General features: G+C 42.2%; 1 protein-coding gene across 1 annotated transcript; it reads right to left on the minus strand.

Annotated features, from left to right (window-relative positions):
- Positions 1–6,510: 6,510 nt before the first annotated feature.
- On the minus strand, positions 6,511–12,122 carry LOC111656319 (diencephalon/mesencephalon homeobox protein 1-A-like). The gene is made up of 5 exons (XM_023407990.2): positions 11,906–12,122; positions 9,641–9,808; positions 9,248–9,426; positions 8,590–9,058; positions 6,511–8,369 (listed from the first exon to the last, which is right to left on the minus strand). Exons 2-5 carry the CDS (start codon positions 9,792–9,794, stop codon positions 7,951–7,953), a joined length of 1,221 nt encoding a protein of 406 aa, XP_023263758.1. The 5' UTR covers positions 9,795–9,808; positions 11,906–12,122; the 3' UTR covers positions 6,511–7,950.
- Positions 12,123–13,922: the final 1,800 nt, after the last annotated feature.

Below are 13,922 nucleotides of genomic sequence, written 5' to 3' on the forward strand. Positions count from 1 at the left end.
CCTCTTCCTTCACCTTATTCTTTACCCTCCACCTCTGCCTCTCCATCACTGTGCCACAGATGAGCACAGGCCATTTTCATTCTTTTTGTGAGTGATTGTTGCACTGATGCTATAACAGGAAACAGAAAAGAGATAAAGAAGACTAATGACACATGGCGCCTCCATCTACGAGGCCAGTGCACCATGTCTTCATATTGTGATTACCCTGTGCTATTGTAAATATGTGTTTCTGTTGGGTTAACATAAATTTACATATGTTTTAAAACTCTCCTGGGATGGGAAACCATTAGGGACAATGTTAGTGTTTTCCATTACAATCGTCCACGTTTGCACTGGTGTCTCATTGAATGGAAATGACCGTGTGCGTGCGGTAGAGGAAGGAGGGCACATTAGGCTTGGAGGAGAGCTGGAATTGAGAGGTTGTTCTTAGCATTATCTGTGGCACATAGAGAGAGAGTGTGTGGCTCTCGCTGTGCCACTCAGTCAGGGAGCATTAAGCTTTAAGAGGCAGTGAAGAGACTCAGGTCTTCAGAGGGAACTTGACATTGTTCATAAATCCCTCAGGATCTGAGACAGAAGCAATGACATACACACACACACACACACGCACACACACACACACACACACACACACACACACACACACTCACACGTGCACAAACTCAGCCTTCAAATTGGCCCATTAAATACATTTACAGTTTGGCAGTTGTGTATTATACACATTAAAATCAATTTAAACATGATTTCTATACTGTAGCACTTTAAAAGCATCACAGATGATGAAAGCATAAGTGATATAATGCAGAAAACTATAATTGCCAAATATAGCATTTTAAACAAAATACCGATTATATAAAAGAAAAACAGTGATTAAACTGATTTCCACTGATTTTTTTTTTTTCTCTTTTTTTTTTCCCACGTAATCCTAACATTATCTTATTTGATTCACACAATACTGGCAAAAAACACAGACATGTCATTCTTGTTAAACATGTTAAAAGAATGTGCCAGACTATGAATGTAGGAGACTTCATTTTTGCTGTTAGGGCCAACTTTCATACAAGAGACTGCAGATGAAAATTAATCCATTTTGGCTAACACAAAGCATTTACTTTTTAACAAATGTAAAACTCTCCTTGAAAAATGAAAAAATAACTAATGGCACCGAGCCAACTCATAGTTTGAAATCTATACTAACATGACATATCTCCTCACTATGAACCAGTGAAACATGTAAATGAAAACATGAACCCAAAATCTCATTTCATACAACTTTTTACAGTTTGTAAAAATTGTTTTTATTGAATTAATAAGTATTAAGAAATCATTCATCTGTAATAAAGGAGAAATAGAAAGTGTCGAACATCTGTATTAGTGTAATGTATATTTGTACATGTGCACACTTACAACATGGATTGCAAAAAAAATGTATATATGACATTTTCTGGAGCTTAGACTTGAGGCATTAATATTGCAAGTCGACCGTATCAACTCCGACTCTGGCAGCTATCATGACACTAATATTTAAAGTTTTATCAAGCGATTTCAATATCAAATCAACTGGCTTGAAAATGTCTCCAGTACTGTTGATCCCACTGATAATCAACACCCAGTTATGCAGCTTTTCTGAACTTTTAGCAATTATCAGCTAATTGCTTTAATCTGCATGTCCATGTGTTTGACTCCAGTGGCTCTCATCAAGGCCCCCTATAAAACCACTTGCCACTGACAAATATAGATGAGCTATTTGTGCACTATGGAGATGCCTAGTAATACTTAAAGCAGAGTACTGCTGCATGATTTAAAGCTTTGAATACTTTTTCCACCATTGCACAACTTTATGTGAAATAAAACTTTGTCAGTGCAATCTAAGTCAAATCTAGTATCAGTGTAAGAAAACTTTGTAGATGCCGTGATGTAGTCATGATGTTATAAATAATACCGGACCTTGATTTAACATTCGAACTTGCAAAATAAAGTGAGGGAAATAGTTGAAATAGTTTGATAAGTTAAATGTAGACGGCACCTGGACAAAGCTCCGCCTGTTGTAATCGTACGGCAGAACGGTTCAACAGCCCCGACAGGCCAAGGTGCTCTTCTCATGTAACGTCTCATTGATAAGAGCAGCAAACACCTCATTTACAGGAACCTTAGGCTGTAAGATCAGGTACTTTAAAAGCCATCCAAACACATTCAGACCCTGCCTGTGTGCCAGCAAATAAAACACCTTGATATCACCACAACTAAACTAGGATGATTCTGTCTTAATGTCCTATTTCAGGGACCAAGGATCCCATAGTCTTTATGGTTCCACAGAATTGCAAGTAGTAATGTTTGACACAGCAGGGCTCCTGCCTTTCAGATGATCAAAGTGACAAGTTCAGCCTGCAACCAGAGCCACTTACAGGAGACATCAAGAAGCAGCAAGATTGGCAGCTTTTAGGTCTTTGGTCCATTTCATCAGCCATTACTACCAGCAGAGGCAGCGTGCTGCGGAGGACTAGTGGGAGGAGGGGAAGGCAGATTAACAGACAGCTGATACAGGTGTATAGGCGGTATCAAACAGCAGCTCTGTCAATACAGCAGGCTCCAAATTTCTTCAGAAGGGGCTGGGATCCCCGAAGTATGCCCACCGATTTCACTATGACAGGATTAACTGGGAGCTCCGTATGATTTTCTCAGATTCTGTGACTCAACAATTCAGTGATCCACGTTCTATCGGCTTTAAAGGCCCCTATCCCAAGTTTGAAAAGCTTACCCTTCGGACAAGGGACACTCTTTTTCTCCAGTGCGGTTCCGCTTTCCCTTTTTTGCTGCATTCAGTTGTTCATCAACCCCCGCGTCCTCGCCAGCTCTCCCATCCTCTCTTCTCTGCACATCTGCTAGGTTTGAGTTTTCCTTTCTTCCCTCCAGCGCCTTGCTTGGCCCAAGGCCCTTATAGCCAAATTGGTTTACATTGGAGAGATAAATGCTCTGCAAATGCGCTTAAACACGTACAGTAAAAAATGCAGACAGTGCGTGTCAGGATTATCACCCAAGTCAGGGGGAGAAAGGAGAGCGTCGCTGTAGCACAAAGCTGGGGAGCCAGAGTGAAGCCTGCAGATATAGTCCGTCTCATCCACTTCTCAGGAGAAAGAGAGGATTTAGCATTTGCATGCTAGTCTGTAATTCCTGGCATTATATAACTTGTCGCCAACAATCAAACTCCTGTGGTATTGTGAAAGTATTGTTTCACATGGGTGAGCAAAGTGTGGAGTTACACTCTTGGGGAAGGGGTTTTTGGTGGCAGCATTGAGACAGCTGGTCCAAGATGCATGGGAGAGACCACCCTATAAGCCCAGTCAAGAAAAATGATCCTGCAGCACAACTTGAGGCCCAACTAGAGAAGGTGCAACTCAAAATCCTCTCAAAATATTCAGCTTGGGGGCATAAATGACTCACCTTAACATGGTTAGTGATATGTAGAAAGAGGATGATCCAAACTGCCTCAGCAAGTGAAAAATAAACATCTGTTGTTCCAAAGATGCAGGTCTTAAGCTGAATCTTACAGCTGGTGAGTTAAGATGCTTCTAATGGGATTACTAATTGCATTTGATATTTATTGTATTTTACGGGGAAAAAATATGTAAAATTAGTGTTTACACGTGAAATGTCTGTAAACCACATATGCCAGTATGTGATTTCAAATCCTAGTTTTCATGATATGTCTTACACTTAATGTGACATATCAAAAATCCCATGTTCATACATATTTTGAATTTATAAGTAAGTAAAATGGGTAAAATGTTGCAGAAACCACATGTTCCTCTTTGTGTAGTTTTCCCATCTGCTGGAATTCAGCATGTGATGACTTTTATTTATTTATTTATTCATTTTAATGTAATGTGCACAAGGCCTGCAGTTTGAAATTAGCTTGTTGGTAAATATGATATTTGCTTGAGATTAAATTTTATATACATGAACCTGGACAAATAGATTATGATAAAAGTTTTGATATTTAAATTTTTTGTTATTGTCAGCAAACCCCATGAAAAGGCCAATACTGACTTCCCCAGGCTGTGGCACTATACCTGAAACCCATATGTTTCTAAATATGTAATGCTTTTTAATTGGTTTATTTATTTTTTAAAAAGGTCAAGTAATATCCTAAAATGGCTGTAGTTTTTATCAAATGTTACTCAAACAGGAGGAAATAGTGCATTTGTTGGGGACTATTTTCAGCTGTGGATTAATACACATTTGATGCTCTAGTGAGTATTTACAGCAGCAGGATGGTATGTGTATCAACTCAAAATAAATCATAGTGCCCCTGTTCATTGAAACGGAGGAACATGTCACCCAGTGCAATGGAGTGGCTCACTGATGTGCTATATTTAGAGTTTTTGGACAATGGTGAAGGTTTATGGCACAGAGAAATAAGCTGCATCAGATTTTGGCTACATTGAAAATACTTGGCGTACTTAAGAAGTCTTTTCATTAAAAATCATTTGAATCAATTTTAAAAAAGAGAATAGAATATAATCTAGAACTAATCACAGCAGAGGGCCACTGTAAACAGTCTCAGAAGTGCGTGCAAGTGTATATGACATCTCAAGGTGAAAGAGGTCTCACTTGGTGAAGACAGGCAGAGCTTATAGACACAAAGTGGATCCTGAAGATTCAGGAAACAGCATTCTCCCTTCCCACCTGCTGCTGCTTCTGCTGCTGTCGTCCCCTGGGGGACACCAAGCTGCTGTCCCTGTCTGCTAGCATCAGTGTAAAACCCCTCCACATGCTCTGCCATGGGGATTTGGGTGTAAAACTTCCAAAAAAGACCACAGCCCCCCCACCCCTCCTCCCCAAAAAAGGCCCCTTTTCTCATCCCCACGACCTACCCCTCCCTCCAAATCAACACCGTCCCCCTCAGACCTCCCAACACAAAGCCCTCAGAGCAAACCCAGCACAGAAATCATAGCACACCATTCAATCATTGTTTTTTCCCCTCTCTCACCCCTTTTATGGTCCCACTAAAGGTTTTAGCTGGGCAGAGAAGGAGGGCTGTCACTGAGGAAACCTTAGCCCATTGATGAAGTGACAGGAGCTGCCAGAATATGATCCTAATCCTGTTTCCAGCATTCTTTTAGCCCGCTGGCATCGCAATTCCTCCACACATTCTCTGAGCTGTCAACTAGGAAAATCCCTCTAATAGCGCATTGCCCAGATACACATCAAAGAGCTCCTGGAAACCTTCAGCGGCTTAGCTGCCATAGACACACTCACACACACACTCTCTCTCTCTCCCTTTCTCCCTCTCTCACACACAGACACATACGCAAAGACAGCATTCCCGTTAATTTACACCCATATGATGTTTCCAAACACACAAAACCCAGACGTTCATGACAAATTGACCACATATTTAAAGAGAACACCCGAAAATAACCCACAGGCATTTGTAAAAATTGTCTTGTCAGCCTCAAGCTTGTTTTTATGCATTGTAACCAGCCCCATACTAAACCTCTCACCCCTCTCACCTCCCCTTCTGTAGTTAGAAAGTGATATAATCTTTATGGTCATGCAGCGAGAAACCGGGAAAGAGCAGGGAAAAAAAAAAAAAACAGGTGTCTGAACTTCGCTGACTACGGGAACCCTTTCAGTCCTATTTTATCTCATTCTATTCTTACTTAATCCATCGATATCCCAACCAAAGGTAATCTTCTTATGGCAAAGCATTCTGTTTCGGTGCAGCCAAACCTCGATTGACAGGGGAGGGGAGCAAGTGAGGGAGAGAGTGTACGAGGGGTGGATGGATGGGTGGGTGGTGGATTGGAGACTCTTTAGAGCCTGACACTGTGCTTCAGTCATTTCATTTAGGATTAGTTATTCTGCAGCGGGTGAACAAGTGGCAGGCTCTCCCCTATGTGGTGTGTAAACCTCACCGTTGAGGATGGTAGACCTCCTGCGTCTAAATTATTTACGGATCATCAAGCTGTCTTCAGTGGAACATATTAACCGAACTTTCAATTTTTTTTTAATATAAAAGGTTTGAAGGTAATGTGTGTGGAAAGATTCAGTTTTCTGTCAGTCCCACTCAGCGCCATCAGACAGCCGCAGAGGAGCCAGATTCGGCGCACCCTAAACTAATCCCTCTCTTGTTGCCAACTTCCTCTCACTTGAGACACTTTGAAAAAATCGTTTTTGGAAGACATATGTTGTGGGTGCGTGTTTGTGCGCATATATATGCATGTTGGTGAGATGTCCTGCTGTGTGATTATAATGTTGACTGCTTGTCTGGTCTCCTCCTGACTCACCTTGTAGCTGACCAAGGTCCAAAGTTTCAGAACTGCCATTAGGAAAATTGTATTTTTGGATCACATTTATGCAGTATTTTTATATCCTTTAATTCAGAATATCACACAGGGAATTCCACTTTATGTTTGTTATTTTCTTTAATTTTGAGTAACAGGTGTTAATTCTTTTAGGCTGCGTTTCCCTCTTTGCTTTGGAAAAATGGCAAAATGAGGCAAGTAAATATTTTCATGCTCTATCCCGACTGACAACACTGAGAACAGGAGTCATTCTTAAGTGTGATTTATTCCCTTGAATTAAACAGATAAATTACTCACATTTCAAACAATTGAGAAATACATGTCTTGAATCTACATTGATATAATACATAGAGAATTGGCCTGTGCGTCTTTCTGCTGAAGCCACTGGTGCAGGAAAAAAAAAGTGGTGGGTTCAATCTGGCACCCGAGTTAACAAAAATATACTGTATGTGGGCTGGGTTCATATTTATTTATGACCGTGCCTCCTCTTCAGATTCTCCCTTTATTTCATTTCTGCTGTAGGTCCTTTTGCTTAAAGCCACAATTGAGAAATGAATTGAATGTTTTCTGTCAAATCCTTCACATAAAAAGCCAGGCAGACGGAGGCAAACACTGTGGGATATTTACAACGCTCAATGGATTCTTGCAGGTAGAGCTGTAACTCTAAACAAGGAGAGGGAAAAAAAAAGCCCAAAACAAAAACCGTATGTCTTGGGGATTATAGTGACCGGTCTGAGCTTTATTTCTAATATCAGATCTGATGTGACTTCATTCTGTGTTGTGCGGCTGTAAGCCATGCTTCAGAGAGCTGCATGCATGCATAGTTCACGTTCAGGTGTTGGATTATAGAATATTTTAATATCTCGTGTCTGTCCAGGAATGAGACTGACGGCTCTGTGTTTCAGGACCTGACTTTACAGAGGAGGCTCAAATCATAGTGAGCAGCTAGCATTAGAAGAAGTGGCTCAAGCTGTTAATCAGGAGGAGTCAAATACAAGCGAGATCCATCCACACAGGCAGAGAGAACTGCTCAGTCATAACTGCAGTCCAGTTGGTCTTTTTTGTTCGTTTTTTTTTTTTTTTTTTGTCCATCGAGTTCTTGTTTTCTGTGAAGTCTGTCCAGCAGCAATGTTCTTCATGTTGTGGTGTGCTCTCAGCAGGGAGCTGCGTGCCAATATGAAGACGATGGGGTGAAGGTGAGGGGGGGGCTCCTAAAGTGCCTGCTCTGAAACACATTTGTGGTTTTCATATGTCCCTAAAAATATGTTGTTTCTGCTGTTTGTCATTTCGTTTTGGTTTTGAAATTGAGTTCAGCTGAAATCTAGGAAACTGCAAACAAAACATCCTCAGCGGTTGTTTTGTTTAATTATGTGAAAAAAGCAAAAATTTGAAATTTGGAGAGATTTTGAACAGAGGAATTTTTTTACTTATCGTTATGACAGCCGGTTGGGTAGCAGTCAAAAAGGCTTTCGTTTAAATGTGACATATTTCTAATGTATTTTTGGATGTGTAGATGTAGTTGCTGTGCCGGTGTGAGGTCGAGAGCAAAGTGTAGGGGAGCCAGAGTCTCCTCTTGTGGGCCCATAATTCATAGCTACGCCCCAGAGCAGAGGCCCAACACGTCGACTGAGCAGGATGAGCTTCAGTTGGGGAGCGTGTCCAATCCCAGCGAGGCTGCGTGCTGCTTGGCCCTCAGACGGAGGTTCTCAATGCTGGTGGTCTTGCTGTTGAGGCTTCCCGGGAGGCTGCCTGGTGCCGTCTGCAGCAGCGGGCTGTTCCACACCTGCTGGGCCTGCGACAGGGTCTGGTAGTAGGACTGGCAGGGCAGCGAGCCCAGCGGGGACGGCATATTGACGTTCATGCCCAGGTAGGGCAGAGAGGACGGCGTGCTCATGTCAAAGGACGGGTAGTGCACCAGGTTGTTGGTGGCGGCCATGTGCTGGCGAAACTGCTCCTGCAGCCGGAAGAGGCTGAGGGGAGACGAGGCGTAGGAGTTGCTCTGAGCCAAACCGCCGGTCACGCTGCTGGAGGACGGCAAGGCGGGGGAGCCCAGGGGGGAGTCTGATGGAAAGGAAGAGAGGACATAAGTATGTTTTGACACACACAGATCTCGACTATGGAGATCATTTTTTTGTGTTTTTCAGAGAATTGTGTGTTTTTGTTTAGGATTTAGAGACTAATTCTGTAGAAATGGCTGTAAATGTAAATGATTGTGATTAGGTTCTAATCAGGGGAAATTAATAGTTAGAGTAAATGCAATCATTCGACTTCTATATCTTACCTGATGTGGGGCTGAGTCGTTTGCAGGATGGGGAGCTGCTCCCCAGCTGCGCTCCCCCCTCCCCCTGCGTCTCCTCCCTGATCTTCCCCCTCGTCTCCCCCCTCATTTCGTCCTCCTCTCTGTCAGCATTATCTTCTGCTGCTGACTCGCTGTCCGATGGCTCAGGGGAGGTGACGTTGACTTCCACGCTCATCTCACCAGGCTGCGGCTGTGCTGCCGCCAGCCTCTCTGTGTCTGAGTGACAGGATGAAAGAGAGGAGGGAGGGGGAGGAGTGCGGGCCTCAGGAACCAGGGTGGCGGTGGTGGAGGTGGTGGAGGTGTTGGTGGTGGTGTTGGTGGTGAGGTCGGCCTTGGAGTCCTCTGTAGAGCCCTCTGCCGCTCCAGACGCCTCCTTCTGTTTTTGGAGCTGCTCCTTCTGCAGGCTGCGCTGCTTCTTACGAAACTTGGCCCGACGGTTCTTGAACCAGACCTGGCAGATAGATGAACAGGAAGATCAGAGCTTGGGTTAAGTACTGTTCAACAGTGGACCTCGCCTCTCCATCTTCACCTTTACTGATACATGATTGCCTCTAAATCAACCTTTATAACCTTTAATTAGCAAATGAGGGTTCAACAGGCAAACATGACACAGGGTAAATGCATTCTGAGTTTTTTTTACCTGCACACGCGCCTCTGGCAGGTTGGTGCACATGGCCAGACGCTCACGCATCACCACATCGGGGTAGTGGGTCTTCTGGAAGGTTTTCTCCAGGGCCTCCAGCTGCTGGGCGGTGAAGGCTGTCCGGCTCCGCCGCTGCTTTCGGTGCTGGGAGCCATACCGGGCCTCAAGGATAATGTCTTGAAATGTGCAGCCGTTGAGAAACAAGAAACACGAGCAGTTTAATTGAGGGACAGGTCAAAGAGCAGGTGATCACCCTGAGAGCAGCACACACTGACTACATGTGAAAATACACTGTTTGAAGTATAAGCAGCTGCTGCTTTGTGAGAGAGATGCAGTTCACATTGGAGGGAAGTTGGGAATTGAAAAGCAAAGTGAGCAACTGGTTCTTACCAGCCAGTCTCTCTGCAAGAGTGAGTGCATGCACAGAAGGCCTGTAGTCGGGTGCGTGCTGGGCCTGTTGCGCCGCCTGCTGGTGGAGGTTGTACATGGCGCTCAGTGAGTTCATGGCGTGGAGAGAGTAGCCGTTCACCCCGTAGTGCTGCATGCCCGACGCGCTGACTGCGGAGGAAGAAACAAGCTGCGGTGAGTGTCGGGACCCGAAACCAGTCGGACAGTTTCTGCTTGTCTATTGCGGCTATTTAAATAAAAATAAAACCTTTTAAAATACGGGTTTATGTGTGTTGTAACCTAACTGAGTGAAATGACAACAGGTGAAAAATGAGCATTAAAGACTGCGCTCCTAAGGAAAAATAGTTCCCTCATTTTATCCAGGAATGACAGAACAGATGACTTGTTGTGACTGAGACGGAGAAGTTGATCTCAAAGTTCATGTGTGTTGTTGCAGAGTTACAATCGAGAGAGAGAGCAGACGGATATTTTAAAGAAACGGAGGGTTTGCCCATATTTGCTCACATTAACCGTTGGAAAAATGTTTAGATTTGAAACTGTTAATATAACATTATTTTTATTGTTATTATGTATTTAAAGCTGCCAGAAAAAAAAACATGGTGGCATTTATGAATCTACTGTGCCAACAGAACAATTTTACAACAGGCTAAAATAAGTCAGTTCCATTCAGCAATGAAACAACGAACATAGCCAAAGATTTAGCACTTTAACTCAAATAAATGCAGCATAGGCCTGCTTAAGTTAAAGTTTCTAAGCACAATAATTTGTTGTAATATGCATAATATTCAAGTCTACTTCTTTTTTCTTTTTTTTGCATTAGCTATTAGGCTATATTATTGTGTCGCATTTTATGGTGTTATTTTAACCTGCTTGTATATTAGGACACTAACATAAATTAATAATGTGTTCAGAGTGGTCTGTATTAAAAATAATATTGTTATTATTGATTAGGCAGATAAAAATGTAATGATATTTTTTTCCCAGTGATTCAAAACAAAATAGGCCAATTAAAATAATTCTGACGGTGTTTCTTTTTTATTTCATCAGCTTGGCTAAAATCAAAATACAGTTTTCATTTTGAGGCTTTTATTTTGTGCGCTCTCCTGAGTTTAAACGCAGTCAAACCTCCACAGGCTGAGCTGACAGAAGGTGCGAGAAAATATTTACTTTGCTCCAACAGAGTTTGATTCGTGGGGAGGAGGAGGGGGGGGGTCGTTTATTTCAATCTGTGGCGGGTCCCAGGTCGGTTTCAAACGCCTGGAGGCTGACGTAGATGTGTGGCATGGTCTTCAGTGAAATATGCACGAGGACCCCCAGTTGGGCTCCTGTCTAATGTGAGTGCAAATAGGTTTCCACTACACAAGGCTATTAATTTATCATCAGGCCTGACACGTGAAAGGTGGGCCAGCGTGTGTGTGCGCGCGCGCGCGTATGTTATTTCCGTGTCTGTGTGTGTGTGTGCATGTGAGATCAAAACGTGTGACTAATGTAATAACTTTTTTCTTTTCATGTGACTATTTTATTGCATTATTTTTACTAAATCGGTCTCTGGATTTTTTTTTAATCAGCAGCTTAAATATTCAACATAATGCTCTTCTTTCAGGACAATGTCACAGAGCCTCGGGCTTTGATTTAAGCCTCATTATGCTAATTGCCGTGGATTTATGAGTTATACAGCATTTAGTGACGATTGCCTCGGGGCCGGAGTTCTGCAGACATGGAACCGATTCAGCAGCATTCACAAACTCCCAACGACAAAGGAAGTGAATGGGAATAATTCAACTATAGTCAATTAAACAACCTGTAATGTTAAAGAAAATCAAACAGAAGACATCTGCCATAAAATCCTATTAACCAACAATTAAAGGTGGCTAAGAATATGAAACTGCAGCCTGATTAATCGCATTAGGATGTATATATACGTGTAAGAGATGTGACTGAAAACTTTGAACAGTTAAACACTTTTAGCCAGTGACACTCGTGTTGTTAAGCTACTGTAACTAACTATTTTTTGTTGTGGATCTCGGATTGGTCGGTTGACTGCACTTTGGGAACAGTTTTGTCCAAGATATGGAGTTTAGAGGACGATGTGCTGATATCAAAAAAAACCAACACAAATTTAAAAAAAGAAATCTCCTATAGACATTTAACAGTAGGATATTAAAACCAGACAGTTAGTTAAGCTACACTACAGGTTAGAACATGTGTCAACAAGACGACGATCCAACCACTCGGCAAACTTCTCACCTCTCTCTTCTATGTGAGTCTGAAGCCAAATATGTCCACGGGCAGAGTAGCCGGATATTTTCCTTTCAGATCTTCTTCTCTAAAATCCGCAGGCGGCTTTTCATTTCCTTCCCGTTTCTTCCCGTTTGTTCATTCACTCTGATATCCAGACAGCGTCCCGCTCGGTCCGCTCCGTGCTCCGTGCTCCGTGCTCGCCTCTCGGTGGATGTGGGAGGATGCTGAGCTGCCATCTATCGGCCTTTAAAGCGACCCCGGGCGGGGTCACCGGGACGCTCCGACGCTCATTCTCTCTGCCAATCACATCGCTCCTCAGCTCCCCGCCACCCCCTCCTCTTCCTTCTTCACATTACTCCTCACTTCATAGATGATTCCTGCATCCGAGCTGCCGACTTTTCTGCTGCCGCTCTTTTTGTTCTGGAGGAAATAAATGACTTTTCTTTTTTTTTTTTTTTAATTTTGCACGTAGGGGTTTTTCTGCCAGAATTGACATTTAGCTATTTATTATTTCTAATTAGATATGGACATTAAGCGAATTATTTTGGGGGGTGATAATAATAATAATAATATTTAAGTTTTGGTTGTATTGAGCCTAAATAGCATATCCTCTTAATAATTAAAAACAGAACAAACCACAACATAACAAGATGCATTACAAAAAAAACCCTCATTATGTGACGCTCTTGTAGCCTAGGCTGCTTAATTATTATTTCTTTGATTTTGACTTAATATCTCACTTCAACATGTGTTGCTCAATAGGAGCCGAGGTCAAAGAACTGCACTTTATTATTTACACGGTGTCTAAATATATTTTTAACGAACGATTTCACTCAGAATCCTTGTTACTGTTACCTTCCTTTAATCACTTTGATTTATCCTATAATAAACGCTGAAATGACCATTTGTTAGTTATCGATTTTTTGGGGGGATTGACTTTAGGCCTAAACAACCATTACAAGTGTGACGAAAAAAAATGTTGACATTTTTTTTTTGAGTTTTCCTTTAGTGTAAATATTTGCTTCAGCAGCGGTCTATAATAAATATAAGTCTTATAAAAGAAATAAATGCTTGAATTCAGCCAAAAAGGTCTATAACACAGGTCTTAATTAAATGATATGCAAACAGAAAGTAATGGCCTGTACTTTCTCTAGCATGGTGACTCTCAGGTTAATTCCGCGCTTTAATTTTATTTTCCTCCTGCCTCGGTGTGACTGCGTGTTTGGTGGGAAAGCAGCTGAGATGGAGAGATGCAGGCTGGGCTGCACTGCCTCCAGCAGCTCCCCGGCCCCGAGGGATTTAGGTTAGGATTGGGTAGACAAGACGCCATTTCACCCTCCAAAAAAATGTCTTAAAATGACTGCTGGTAAGAGGATTAAAACAATAATGCCCCTCTCTTCTTCAAGGTTTTTAGAAAAGATTTCTTCTCCCGGAGAAAACCCGTTTAGGCTGGAATTAAGGGCAGCGAAAAGTAGCCTTTTAATGTAAAGCTTGCATATTTTGTTGAATTTTCTCTGAAAGAGTGAGAGAGAAAGAGGAAGGTGGGCTGGGGTGGGGAGGGGAAGGGAGGAGGGGGGCTTTAAAATCCTAAACTCAATTTGATCTTTGGTCACATTCATTTGCAGAACTTGTAGACTCCTGACAACAGCCTGTGTGAAAACATGAATGTGCTGCTTATATGTGACCTCAACGCCTTTAACTTTACTTTTCAACTTACAGTGTTCAGGTATTGTCCCTTGGTAGTTGTAATTTTACGTAGATGGTAGGTTATTTACGCATATTGGGGAAAATCCAAAATCAACAACATGAAAGAATGAGTTTAGTGTACGTTTTCACGCAACAAGTGGTTCTCAGTGCGTAAAAGGATGAAAAAAATTCAATAATAACAATAATTTTCTAATGCTTGTTTTTTTTTTTTTTTTTTAATTCCGACCTTCTGTTTTATTCTTTTCTCCTTTTTGTCAGTAGCTGCAGAGCATTTAGGCCTAGAGGAGAAAAAAAATCGGATTAACTTGTGAACCGA

This window comes from Seriola lalandi, unplaced genomic scaffold (genome assembly GCF_002814215.2).
Source record: "Seriola lalandi dorsalis isolate HSWRI2012SDOR001 ecotype SW California unplaced genomic scaffold, Sedor1 jcf7180002054353, whole genome shotgun sequence".
Taxonomy (NCBI): Eukaryota; Metazoa; Chordata; class Actinopteri; order Carangiformes; family Carangidae; genus Seriola; species Seriola lalandi.